Source organism: Peromyscus californicus, unplaced genomic scaffold (assembly GCF_007827085.1).
Source record: "Peromyscus californicus insignis strain IS unplaced genomic scaffold, ASM782708v3 Scaffold_6__1_contigs__length_162567912, whole genome shotgun sequence".
Lineage (NCBI taxonomy): Eukaryota > Metazoa > Chordata > Mammalia > Rodentia > Cricetidae > Peromyscus > Peromyscus californicus.
This window is the reverse complement of record NW_026294584.1, coordinates 12,805,219-12,818,747: the sequence shown is the minus strand read 5'-3', so window position 1 is coordinate 12,818,747 and position 13,529 is coordinate 12,805,219. Positions and strand designations below refer to the sequence as shown.

At 40.9% G+C, this 13,529-nt stretch overlaps 1 protein-coding gene across 7 annotated transcripts in view; it reads right to left on the bottom strand.

Moving 5' to 3' along the window:
- Crot (carnitine O-octanoyltransferase) overlaps nt 1–13,529 on the bottom strand; it is an 86,974-nt gene that overhangs the window by 52,443 nt on the left and 21,002 nt on the right. For all 7 annotated transcript variants that reach the window (XR_008214679.1, XR_008214680.1, XM_052722265.1 and 4 more), the window contains 6 exons: nt 8,037–8,130; nt 7,033–7,158; nt 5,581–5,682; nt 3,458–3,541; nt 3,278–3,385; nt 2,932–3,062 (listed from right to left, as the gene is read on the bottom strand). Coding sequence is in view for 5 of the 7 variants with exons in the window: in XM_052722265.1 (XP_052578225.1) it covers nt 2,932–3,062; nt 3,278–3,385; nt 3,458–3,541; nt 5,581–5,682; nt 7,033–7,158; nt 8,037–8,130 (645 nt within the window). In the remaining 2 variants the exon portion in view is untranslated. The remainder of the gene's footprint in view (nt 1–2,931; nt 3,063–3,277; nt 3,386–3,457; nt 3,542–5,580; nt 5,683–7,032; nt 7,159–8,036; nt 8,131–13,529) is intronic.

Here is a 13,529-nt window from a genome sequence, read left to right as displayed (position 1 = left end):
ACCATAGAGATCTGGAGGCCTGTACAGACAGGCGGTGACAAGGAAGTGAGGTAGCTGGGCTAAGAGCCAATGAGAGGGCAGAACAGCAAGGCAATAAAAGCCTGGGTAGACAGGAAGTAGCTCTCTCTTGGGAAGCTACAGCGGCGTGGTGAGCTAAGGTTAGCTGGTAGCTATTCCAATTTCTCTGATCTCTACGGCTTTCACCCCTATTTTTGGCTCAGTGTTCCTTATTTAATAAGACTGTTTAGAAACTCGTCTACAGTCAGCCTGGATAACAAAGCAAGACTTTGTCAAAAGGACAAAAAAGGAGGGAGGAAGATGACAAAAAAGAGGCAGTTAAAGTGTCATCAATGTGTGACCTGAAATTAAGAGGGATCTTGGTAAAAGTCATCGAAGGTATATAAAGATATTCAGGAAGCTAGGCATGGCATGCCTGAAGTCCTAATACTCAGGAGGCGAAAGCTACACTGGACACATGTAACACAGTAAGATCCCACTTCAAATAGTCAATAAAAATAGATTCAGGAAGGAATGCTTATGGTGGGGTGTTGGGTGACAAGTAACTGAAACAGGAGGTCAACAGAATTAATAAATTAACTGATGGTCATAAAAGCAATAACAACAAAAGAAACGATTCTCATCAATTTTCTGGCTTTCCCTACTCGTTTACAGAAAATGCAGGAGAAAGCACCACACTTGAGAACACTGGGGATTCAAGAAACTACGCAAACTACACAGAATGACCCAGTTTCTTCATAAATAAAATACAATAGGAGGAAGACAGCGAAAGGAATTCTAGGAATTCTTATGCTTAAAGATTTACAGACATATCAATCAAATGCAACAAGTGAAGCGCATACAAACATTCTGCCTGGCATTTCCAATGCTGGCCGTAAGGAAGTAGTTTGTAGGAAGGCAGTCTTACATAAGCCAGATATTAAGAAAAGCTGGATTTTTATTTTTTTTTTTTTAATTTTTTTTTTTGGTTTTTCGAGACAGGGTTTCTCTGTGTAGCTTTGTGCCTCTCCTGGAACTCACTTGGTAGCCCAGGCTGGCCTCGAACTCACAGAGATCCGCCTGGCTCTGCCTCCCGAGTGCTGGGATTAAAGGCGTGCGCCACCACCGCCCGGCCGGATTTTTATTTTTTTAAAACAGGCTGCTCAAGGCTTTGCAAAGTTGTCAAACAAACAAACAAACAAACTTACAGGACTTACAGGCCTCAAGATGTGGAGAGAAGATAAAAATAGTTTGTTAGGCCAGTCAGTGGTGGCGCACGCCTTTAACCCCAGCACTGGGGAGGCAGAGGCAGGAGGATCTCTGTGAGTTCGAGGACAGCCTGATCTACAGAACGAGATCCAGAACAGGCACCAAAACTACACAGAGAAACCCTGTCTTGAAAAACCAAAAAAGTTCGTTAAACAAGTTGTTTAATGCTGCTTTCCTCTGCCCAAGGAATTCGCTATTTCTTAAGGTTCACGAACAGAAAGATTCAGAGTGAACAGGACATTACTGGAAGGCACAGAAACTGAACGGCTTTCAGCACTGTCACTGGCAGGTAAAACAAGCCCAGCATTCAGGGATACAGAGAGTCAGGACGGGGCAGCCAAGACCACTAACAGGCCCACGCACTCATCTCAGTTGATACGGAAAAGCACTTGACAAAAGTGTTCACTCACTCACAATCAAAACACGACAAACAAACCAGGAACAGTCGGCCAGTTCCTCAGCATCATAAGGGCGTCTATAAAAACCCAGCTAACACAAGGAAGAGAGAATGTCTACTTCTCCACGTCCATCCACACCACAGCACCATGAGAAGGAAAGGAAAGCACCCAAGGTGGAAAGGAAAACACCACTTGTTGCAGATCAGCTGACTTCAGATTTAGAAAGCAGTGTCTTCCACGGTGCCAGGAAACACGACAGCCACTGGGAAAGGCATGAAATTGGACCCGTGAGTTAATGTCATATATTATCTTCCTTGGAAGAACACATGCCAGACAGTGAGGGTGTTTCCAGCTGACATTAGCATTTGTAACAGTGGACTACATGGTAATAAAGTCTGCCCTCACCATGTGGGTGGACATCATCTAACCTATTGAGAGACTGAAGAGAAAAAACAGAGTCAGAGGACAGGAAAACCAGTTACCAGTTGAGCTGGAGCATATATCTTTTCCTACCCTCAGAAACTGGAGCTTCTGGTCCTTGAGCCTTTGGAACTGGACTGGGACCTAGACCACATGTCTTTTGATCCTTCTCAAGAATCTGTACTCACACTGGATCACAGCACCAACTTGCTGTTTCTCCAGTTTGCAGAGTACAACATGGGACTTCACTGCCTCTGTAACCACATAAGCCAATTTCCATAACAAGCTTCATCCCTTAAATAACCCCCAACCACACGGACATACACAAAATAGGTTGTTTCTACAAAGAATCCTAACGTAGACTCTTTCCTTACGTGATATATAAAAATGATCTTAAATGGATCACAGTAAGAACTAAGAATTATAAAATCCTAGAAAAATACGGGAAAATCTTCACTGCTTTGGATTTGATTGGTTTCATTGATAAGCAACAAAAGGAAAAGAAAATACATTGGATCTCATCAAAATGTAACTGTGTGGGTCAAGGGATACTGTGAAGAGAGCAAGTGACATGCCACAGAATGGGAGCTAACGTTTGTAAGCCATTAATGTGCACACAATTTCACACGGTAAAGCCTTCCTAAAGCATGATCCTTTAAAAGTACCAAGGCACCATGACAAAGAGCCAATGGGAAAACCTACACACCGTCACAGACCAGACTCTAAGAAACTGATGGACCCCAAAGAAAGAAAGCTGAGGGAATCCACTGTGGAGTTGGGAAGTAATGGCCCTGTAAAGGCCATACCCTGGGAAGTCAAGCCATGAAAAAGGAGAACAAATGGTTACCGTCCGTGAAGTCTGTAGTAGGCGAGCTGAAGTGCGAGCTGAATAAAGGTGTCAGGATGCAGGGCCTCCTTCTTGGTGAGCTTTTTGCCAAAAGCTGTAAAGGCACGTGCTGCGACCTGGAGATCCGACGCCTAACAAAGTTAAAGGGAGCAGTGAAAAATCACTGGAAGGGAACAGTTCAAAGGGGGATCAAATTATTACTTGCATTAATCATCAGACATGAAGAATTAAAGGCATTAAGGTTATAATTTTAAAATATTTTATGAAGCCATGCTTGGGTAATAGCCACATTTCCAGATATGGCAGAGGAAACATTACTAATCTAAAAGAAAAACTAAAAACCTACCCCCTCGAGGTGCTGGGCTTTGGCTTGGTAGATGTCACTTAGTATTTTCTCATCCACAGTGAAAGCCAGCTCCTCAGGAAGTGGTATTTCCCGGACTTTTTCTGAACCCTGAAAATAGAGAACTTTAAAATACCCGTGAAAACATGAGCAGAAAAGGCTGATGGGCTTGTTCTGACATACCTTCCATCTTCCTTCCGTCTCTAAGACTCTCTCATCAACATAATGGGCAATGTTCACCATAACCATTGCATCGTAAGGAGCATGCTAAAATGAAAATATAAGATTTTGAGTAGTTTGTGTCCAATTAAAATTCGACCCAGTATTTTTTACTTTCTTCACATTTAATGGATAAGATATGCCCACCTTCCAGTACCTGACTTCCTAATGATGAAATGATACAATTCTTTCCTACACAATAAGAACTGCTTATTTTTCAAGACAAGGAAAAAATGAACAAGCGTTCAAAACTGAAAGCATACAGTAGGCTCTTAGAGTTTGGGCTACGTAACAGTAAACGATCCAGAGGTTACTGGGAGTCCGAGCAGGTGCACCCTGTGTCATGTGAAAATATTCTGAAATTATAAAAAAAAAAACAAACAAACAGTGTAGTAATCAGGTGAGGACACCAGACTAAGGCAATTGAGATGGGCATGAACATCTCTAGCTAAGAGAGGACCACTAAGTAAGTGCTAGAAAGCGGTGCCACCATTACAGATCTACAAGAATGCCTAGACAGTGCAGAAAGAACTTGCAATGTTAAGCAATGTGGGAAAGATGGGCTGCATTACTTTTATCACTTACTTATCAACAATCTACCTACTTCTGGAATAACAGCTACTTCACTGTTCTCTAGGCAACCACCATATCCCTGCGGTAAGGTGAAGGAGACTGAGTCTACCCATGTGGTTCCAAGGTTAGACAGTGGCCTAGGCCAGGCTAATGAGGGCACACTTGATTCCCAAGGACATGTGCTTCACACAAGCCAATAACAACCAATGAGAAGGATTTCAGGACCTTTTCCGGAGCTATTAGAACAAGCTAGTTCCACAGGTGTCCAAGAGCCAAGAGAGCTGCAGTGACCCTACAACCGCAGATACAATAATCCCATGGGCAGTCTGAAAGCAGCTCCAACCGCAGAAACGAGGAAATACCGTTATAATGAAAATACCTGGACACTCTATGTCTGCATTATCCATATTTAAGAATATAACTATGCCAACATCTTTTTAAACTAATTCCAGATTAAATTATATCAAAGGAAACTGAATGATTAATAAAACCATTGACAAGATGAGGGCTGTAGCTCAGTGTAGATTGCTTGCCTGACCTGCACACAAAACCCTCTGTTCAACCTCCACACCCCAGACAAAGCCCACTGCAGGCCTGAGGCTCGCCGGGGTCTTTGTTTGGTTTCGTTTCCTTGGTTTACAGATTTCCCCAAAGGAAGACAGAGCTGGTCAAGTCCATGGGAAAAGATGAAAGAGAAACAAGGAAAGCAGTTCTTTTTTAGAATGGTAAAATGGTAGCCATTTCTAGACATTTTACTGTTCAGAGTCTAGTGTCCCAAAGAGCCTATCATTTTAGGAAATAGTTACGTAGTCCTTTCCCTAACCATAGAGCATGTATATAATACCAAACGGTATCTTTCAAATTAGGGTATGAATTTTAGCAAGAAAATGTTTTCAATTTTTTTCACTACTTTCTAAAAATATTTATTTTTTTTCCTTTTGAGATTATAATATTATTACACCATTTCCCCCTTCTAAACCCTCCCATATACCCCTCCCTGCTCTCTCTGGAATTCATAGCCTCTTTTTTCATGATGGTGTTATATGCATATGTCCGTGTGTGTGTGTGTGTGTGTGTGTGTGTGTGTGTGTGTGTGTGTGTGTGTGTATTTCTAAATAAAACCTGCTCTGCCTGTGTAATGCTACTTGTATATTTTCAGGGATGACCATTTGGTACTAGACCATCAACAGGTGTGCTTTCCCCTGGGGAGAGCTATTTGATAACAACAGGTTTTAAGATATTACACTGCAAAAAAAAAAATTACATTCAAAATCCTTTTTGCATGCTCCAAACTGTTAGCCTACAGCAGAAAAAAAAAAAAAAAAAAAAAAAAAAAAAAAAACTTGATCTATGTTCTGCTTTCACTGACAATTCAGACCTAAACCTTTTATTATGACATAAAACTAAAAAAAGTGTTTACTTGCACTACACCACAAGTATTTGTAGTTTACTACCTCAAATTAACTTAAGAAATTAAAGTGGGGGGGTTAGCACCCTGGTAACAACATACTCACATCACAACAACAGCCAAATACTCCATTAGCAAAGGAAATCAAATTATAGGACTTGTCACCCCAGCGTACTGCTGGATCTCCAGCAAGAAGCATTTCGAAGACCTAAAACACATTTTATTTTTCCAAATTAAAAGTGTTTTGACATTAGTTTGCAAGTAGACTTAAGAATATATATCATTTCACTTTTTATTCTTAAGTCAACCAAATTTAATAAAATGGCAGTTTTGTTAAAATTCAACAGATAATAATTCTGAGTCTGGCTTTACGTACTTTTTAAATCTCAAGTTATGAAAATCTAACCAGAAAAATAGAATGCTAATACATTATTCATTGATGTTCCCAGAACATTCACATAATTAAAAGCAGAAGTGTTTTGAAACTTGGGTAGTATAAGAAGCCTAGTAAGTTCAGAGTAAAATGTCTTAACAATTCATATGCCACTAAGACAACTGTTTTCAAACTGTAGACTCTGCACACTAATGAGTCATGAAACAATTTATAGCAGCATAAATAATATTCCTTACAGACAATAAAACAGAATAAAAATAGCAGAGTACATGACAGACATAAAAGTAATCATTGTTTTATGAAACTTTAATTAAATGTGTGTACAGGCATGTGTATATGTGTGTGTGTGTGTGTGTGTGTGTGTGTGTGTGTGTGTGTGTGTGTGTGTGTGTATTTAACTACAGTGGACTACAATCTGCATTTCCAAGTGCAGACTATGGTTAGAGCAACACTGAATTATTCCTTAAATGGTACTTCAGCAATTTCCTCCTCTCTGAAATAAAAACTGGTTTCTTACTACAAGATTTTTAATCCTGGATTTGTCCCCTATAATTTAACACTGATGACTGTATTATAAAATGACAAATTCTTCCAAAAGGCTTTATTAATATGGTTGACTACGCTTCCTAGGAATTTTGTAAAAGCATTACCCAGGGTTGGGAAATAAAAAATATAAACAAGCCACATTTACCCTTAAACTCACTTAAACAGTCAGTGTGTTCAGTAAATCTGAATGACATAATCAATTCCTTGCAAGAGTGATATAATTCTTAGGATAGAACCCATCCCAATTGGTGCATGTACACTGCTGTGGGTTACAGGTAGAGCCATACATCACCTTTGGAAAGAGAAGTTAATTCGCCTCAGTGTTCCATGCAAATATTTTATGTAATCAATTGACGGAAAAGGTTAGAAAACACTGATATGCATGCAAATATCCATACTTCTTTAAATAAGATTCAAAATACATCTAAACAGACTTAAACATCAAGTATTTACAGAGTTCTATTCAATATGTATGAGATTCAATTTAATACATAATGTAGTTTATAGCTGAGAAAATTTCTAAGACCCTGATTTAAAAAAAAAAAAACTCTCATGTTCAACAGATAATAAAAATCCTCCAGAAAACTGTGTAGAAAGATAACAGAACAAGAAAGTTACCTGAGAAAAATCTTCTGGGGTTACATGTGGACTGGTGTCTTCTATGGAATACACAAATAAACTGGTTTGAATTTTTTCTAATAAAGTCAAGTTCTCTGGATCAAGACCAATCAGATATTCTCTGGCCTAAAGGGCAAGGAGATGACTGGATATTACAATTCAAATACAATACATCTAGAAAATATCAAGAGTTCGAGAAAGTCTATTAAGAGCAGCATAAGACTATAATTAACACAGAGGCTCACAAATGGACAATGTTCAGAGAGTGAGAAACTTAGAGTACTCAGCCCTGAATGGGATGTTCCTGTCACACTCTTCCCTTCAAGGCTCGGGGATCTATGTAGAAGGGGTGGTAATGGGATGTCTCCATCACACTCTTCCCTTCAAGGCTCGGGGATCTATGTAGAAGGGGTGGTAATGGGATGTCTCCATCACACTCTTCCCTTCTAGGCTCGGGGATCTATGTAGAAGGGGGTGGTAATGGGATTTCCTGTCACACTCTTCCCTCCAAGGCTCGGGGATCTATGTAGAAGGGGGTGGTGGGGGAAAGACTGTAAGAACTAGCAGTGCTGTTAGGAAACAGCATTTTCCAGACACAACAGGGCAGATCACATATGAACTCAGACTGTGACAGCATGCACAGGACCTGCACAACCTCAAGCCACATGAAATCCCAACATGAAGGAGGGGATGTGGGCACAGAGGCCACACTCATTCACAAATGACAGCTGCTGGGAGAGGGAAAGGCAGTGTTCTTCAATGGAAGAAACCAGCCGCACTCCAGGCAGGCCTCGTGCTCAAAAGGCCAACACAAATCTGACTCTGGGATTTTAGTGGCTTTTTTCTTTTGTTTTTAAGAGAGAAAAAACATGAAGTTGGGTGGCTAGAAAGGGGAGGAGGATCTGGGAGGAGTTGTATGATAAAAATACACTATTTAAAATTCTCAACAATAAAAACGAAAAATAAAGTTGGCATATGAAAAGAAGAAAACCACAGATTAGTACCTCCGCCCATCGCGTTCGCTCCTCACTGGTTAACGCTGCTACGCCGGGTCCCGCGGGTTCACTCCAGCACTTCTTGTGGATATACGTCAGTTGTCTTACGAAGATTAAAAAAGAAGCATACTCAAGAAGAGCATGGACAGGACACATAGGATTACAGAGGTCTTACACAAACACACACACACTAATATTTATTATATATATATGTACTTAAAAAGTGATTATATATTCTACGTACACAAAAAGTATAATGGACAATAATTTATATTTAAAAATAAGCTTAGATGATATCATTTAAACTTTGAAAACATGTGCATTTCCAGGGTTCATATAAATAAATACCTTCTCTATGAGAGAACTTGAAAAGCATTTTGGTAGTTAATCTTATAGCTGTTCTAAACCTGTGATTAAAAATTGTGTACACATATATAAAAGCAGAGAGCTTACTGTGTGCTCACTTATTTGTGTTTTACCCAGAAACAGAAGTAATATATTTTAAATGCTTTCATAAGTACTAATCATTGTATAATGCTGATAATTAATTACATGTTAAAGAGTTAGCTATGTGTGGTGGCCCATGGCCTGTAATTCAAGCACGTCAGAAGGCAGGGCAGTATGGCAAGCCTGGACAATACAGCAAGATCACATCACAAAGAGAAAAAGAAAAGGAAAAGAAAGGAAACTCATGTTGTCTAAAGACTCCACTGGATGCGGATGGAGTGTTTCATCTATCTTTAAACATATAGCAGTTTCAGTTTTCACCCTCTCCCTCACAGCACATGCAAAGAAGCTACAACTTAAAAATACCCAGGGATTACTCAAAAGATTATTGTAGCTTAATAAATGTCATTAAGCACCACCAGTGCATCCTTTATTTGTGATGTCATCATTCAAAAATGGTGGGCACAGGTTCCTCTGTTTATTTGTATCTGTAACACTGATGAAAAAATGCTTTGCTTGCAACCAAAATTTCTCTTTATTTTCTTTCTTTTTATTTTGATTTTCAAGACAGGATTTCTCTGTGTAGCCCTGGCAATCCTGGAACTCGCTCTGTAGACCAGGCTAGCCTCAAACTCAAGATATCCACCTGCCTCTGCTTCCCTGTACCACCACTGCCTGGCTTTTAGCTTTATTTTCAAACTAATGGTATTTTATGAGCACATAAGGATTCTTTACCAAACCACCTGCATCTATGAGACAGTAACTTGCCTTGCCTCTCTTCCTACTTATTTTAGAGGGAAAAAAATTAAAGAATACAAAAATAGAGCTCATGTGGCAAAGTTTAATAAGTTGGATTGCATTCAAATTAAGGATTAGTTACTTAAAAAATGCTCTAATAGAGCAGAAGACTCAATCTCCTATTGTGTGTAGAACACATAAACCCAAGAAAGAGCTCCCATGTAGAGAACCACAGCATTCATTACCAGTTTGTATGCTTATCAGTAGAACTGTGCTGAGCACCTGTCCTTGTCTATGGAAGTTGAGTGAAACTCACCAAATCCTCTCCAGTACAACCCAGACACCTAAACCTTGCAAAAGGGTTTTCCTAGTAGCCTTTCATTACTCTATTTTGACCTCTGTGGTGATGTACAGTATATGGGTGTTGAGCTATACTCTGGGTGTATTTTTCTATTTGTTTGTACTATTTAGTAAAAATAAATCATTTAAGGGTCTGAGAGACAACTCCACCTGTGCTTACTGTGTAAGTGTAAGGGTCTGAGCTCAGGCCCCAGCATCCATGTGTAAAACTAGGCAAGGTAACACTTGCCTGTAAACCCAGATCTGGGGTGGCAGTGGGGGAGCGGAGTGACAGTAGATTCCTGAAGCTTATTGGCCGGCCAGTCTAGCCAATCACAGAGCACTGGGAACAGTAAGAGACCCTCTCTCAAAAAAGAGGGTGAAGAATCTGGAGTTCAGCCACACACACACACACACACACACATACACACACCAGAGGCACAAGTACATGCTTCCATATACACAGATTTAACACATGCAAATATATAAATTTTTAAAGTCATTTAAATTACATACAAATATATAGAACTCAACATTTATGAAATCATTTAGGAAATTTGAAATACTTATAGATTAATATACTAAAGGACTATTGTTAATTTATGAGATAAGCCACTGAATGTGTTATGTTAGTACATGTATATTTTACACATTTACATTTTAGAGAAGCATACTACAATATTTACACTAAAGGAATCCAGAGTAAGTCACTAAGTTTTTACACACACTGTCTGAGATCTGCTTCGGTTACCCGCGGGGAACTGGAAGAACAGAACACGGCTAGATGGACCGACAGACTGTGAGAGGAGTGGGTGTGTGGGTGCAGAGAAGGTGGGAGCAGACAAAGGTCACATGTGCTGTGACAGCTGAAAGGAGTCTGCTGGGAGTGAGGAAAAGGAGACCGGGAAAGAAGAAGGAAGACTGGGAAAGAGAAACACAAACAAACTTTGCTTGAAAAATGTCACGATGAAACCCTTCTTCATAAGCCAATACAAACTAAGGTATAGTTGAGAAGGTGATGATATTCATAACTGAAGAAGTCAGGAGCTGAGCATGTTGAGGTTTCATCTTGTGATTGAGTCTCTTTATGTTCTGAAGCTTTCTGTAATACCGTAAACGGCACATAATAATATACACAGCACACATAAACTTACCACAATTGATCTGGAAGGATGAAGTACACGCACTAACCAGTAACCATAGTTACTGGGGTAGGAGATGGGATTGGTAATATATGAAATGTTTCCCTTTCCTCCAACTAGAACTTACACATATATACTTGTAAAATTGAAAAATTAAAAGTAGGTATTTTTAAGAACAGTAAGTATGAAACTCTTACTTTATAACATGCCATTTTAAAGAAAGGCAATTCTGAACACTTGTTTTATTTTTGTTTTTGTTTTAACCCAAGCAAGAGCTTGAGACCTAAGGATATCAATACAGCAGTCTGAGACAGTCTCCTCAGATACTTCCCGTGGGTCAGGAGATGGCTAAGGCCAGGATGATCTTGAATGCCTTAACCCTGATCCTCCTGCTGCAAGGACAGGCCCGTGTACTAGTACCACAGTGTAGGAAAGTAGACGGGAGTAATACAAGGCACAAAGGTTTAAACAGGAGAGGCAGGGGACACAAGAGGACTGGCTAACTAAAACAAATGCATGTGTGTGCGCGCACACTCGTGTGTGTGTGTGTGTGTGTGTGTGTGTGTGTGTGTGTGTGTGTGTGTACAATTAAAGAAACAGAGGTCATGAATTTGAAAATGAGCAAGGGGGGAGTGTGTACACATGGGAAGAGTTGGAGGGAGAAAAGGGAAAATGACATACTTATATCTTAATTTCACAAAATAAAGCTATTTTTAAAAAGCAAGTATGAAAAAGCCATAGAATCCTATTATCTTGACCATCCCATCACCAGAGCAGGTCAGTTCGGGCTGTCTCTCGACCATTGCCAGCAGTCTGTTGTGTGGGTATCTTTGTGGATTTCTGTGGGCCTCTCTAGCACTTTGCTTCTTCCTGTTCCCATGTGGTCTTCATTTACCATGGTCTCTTTTTCCTTGTTCTCCCTCTCTGTTGTTGATCCAGCTGGGATCTCCCGCTCCCCCAAGCTCTCTTTCTCTTGACCCTTGCCCTTCATTACTCCCACTCATGTCCAGGCTGTTCATGTAGATCTCATCCATTTCTCTGTCATTGGGCGATCCCTGTGTCTTTCTTAGGGTCCTGTTTTCTAGGTAGCCTCCCTGGTGATGTGAGTAGCAGCCCAGTCATCCTTGTTCTACATCTAGTATCCTCCTATAAGTGAGTACATACCATGTTTGTCTTTCTGAGTCTGGGTTATCTCACTCAGGATGATTTTTTCTAGATCCATCTATTTGCCTGCAAACCTCATGATGTCGTTTTTTTCTGCTGAGTAGTATTCCATTGTGTATATGTACCACATTTTATTTATCTGTTCTTCAGCTGAAGGGCATCTAGGTTGTTTCCAGGTTCTGGCTATTACAAACAATGCTGATATGAACATAGGTGAGCAACAGCCCTTGTGGTATGATTGAGCATTCTAGAAACCGCATCCAATGACTGAGGGAACCGGATGCAGAGATCCACAGCCAGGCCCCAGGTGGAGCTCCAGGAGTTCAATTGGCGAGAAAGAGGAGGGTTTATATGAGCGAGAATTGTTGAGAACAAGGTTGGATAAAGCACAGGGACAAATAGCCAAACGAATGGAAACACATGAACTACGAACCAATAGCTGAGGAGCCCCCAACTGGATCAGGCCCTCTGGATAAGTGAGACAGTTGATTAGCTTGAACTGTTTGGGAGGCATCCAGGCAGTGGGACCGGGTCCTGTACTCAGTGCATGAGTTGGCTGTTTGAAACCTGTGGCTTATACAGGGACACTTGGCTCAGCCTGGGAGGAGGGGACTGGACCTGCCTGGACTGAATCTACCAGGTTGAACTCAATCCTCAGGGGAGTCTTTGCCCTGGAGGAGATGGGAATGGGGGGTGGGCTGGGGGGAAGGCGGGGGGGGGGGAGAACAAGGGAATCCGTGGCTGATATGTAAAATTAAATTAAATTATAAAATAAATAAAATAAAATAAAAGAATCCTATTATCTTGTAACCAAATTAAAAACACAAAAATGAATTTGAAGGGAGATACCCCACAGGCTACATAATACTGGTTTTAGAAGCATCAGGTCACTGACTAGAAGTTCCAGTGAGAGGTGTGGGGTACTTCTAGGGGAGCTGTTGTTCAGGGAGGTCCCAGAACCGCCCCAGCCCCCAAAAATACAGTCTCTTGCTCTTCCTCTGGGTTGCTGTGCTGGACAGTTTTAGTTCATCTTGACACAAGTCAGAGTCCTTTGAGAAGAAACAATAACTGAGAAAATGCCCCAACCAGACTGACCTGTAGGATAAGCCGAGGTGCATTTTCTTAGTGATTGATATGGGAGGTCCAGCCCACTGTGGGTGGTACTACTCCTTAGTAGGTGGTCCTGTGTTCTATAAGAAAGCAGGCTGAGGAAGCCATAAGAAGCAAGCCAGTAAGCAGAGCTCCTCCATGGCCTCTGCATCAGCTCCTGCCTCCAGGTTCCTGCCTTGAGTACCCACCCCGACTTCTCTTCATGAAGGACTGTGATCAGGACACAGAAGCTGAAATAAACCATTTTTTTCATGGAGTTGCTTTTGCTTATGCTGTTTTATTATAGCACAGAAACCCTAACCAAGACAGTTACCAACCAGAACCAGATAAGATCCTACAGCGAAAGACACCACAGACCTTGAAGGCAAAACAGAGGGATCAAGCTGGAACTGAAATACACCTCCCCCCCCCCCCCCGCACCCCCTCCTCCCCACCCCCGCTGGCTAGCTCTCAAAAGTGCTGAAAGGTGCTCTGCAGGCTGCTGGGGGAGGAAAAGCATCAACAGTCTCACCAAGCTACAGACTCTATGAACTACAATACCATGTACCTACCTGTGTAATAC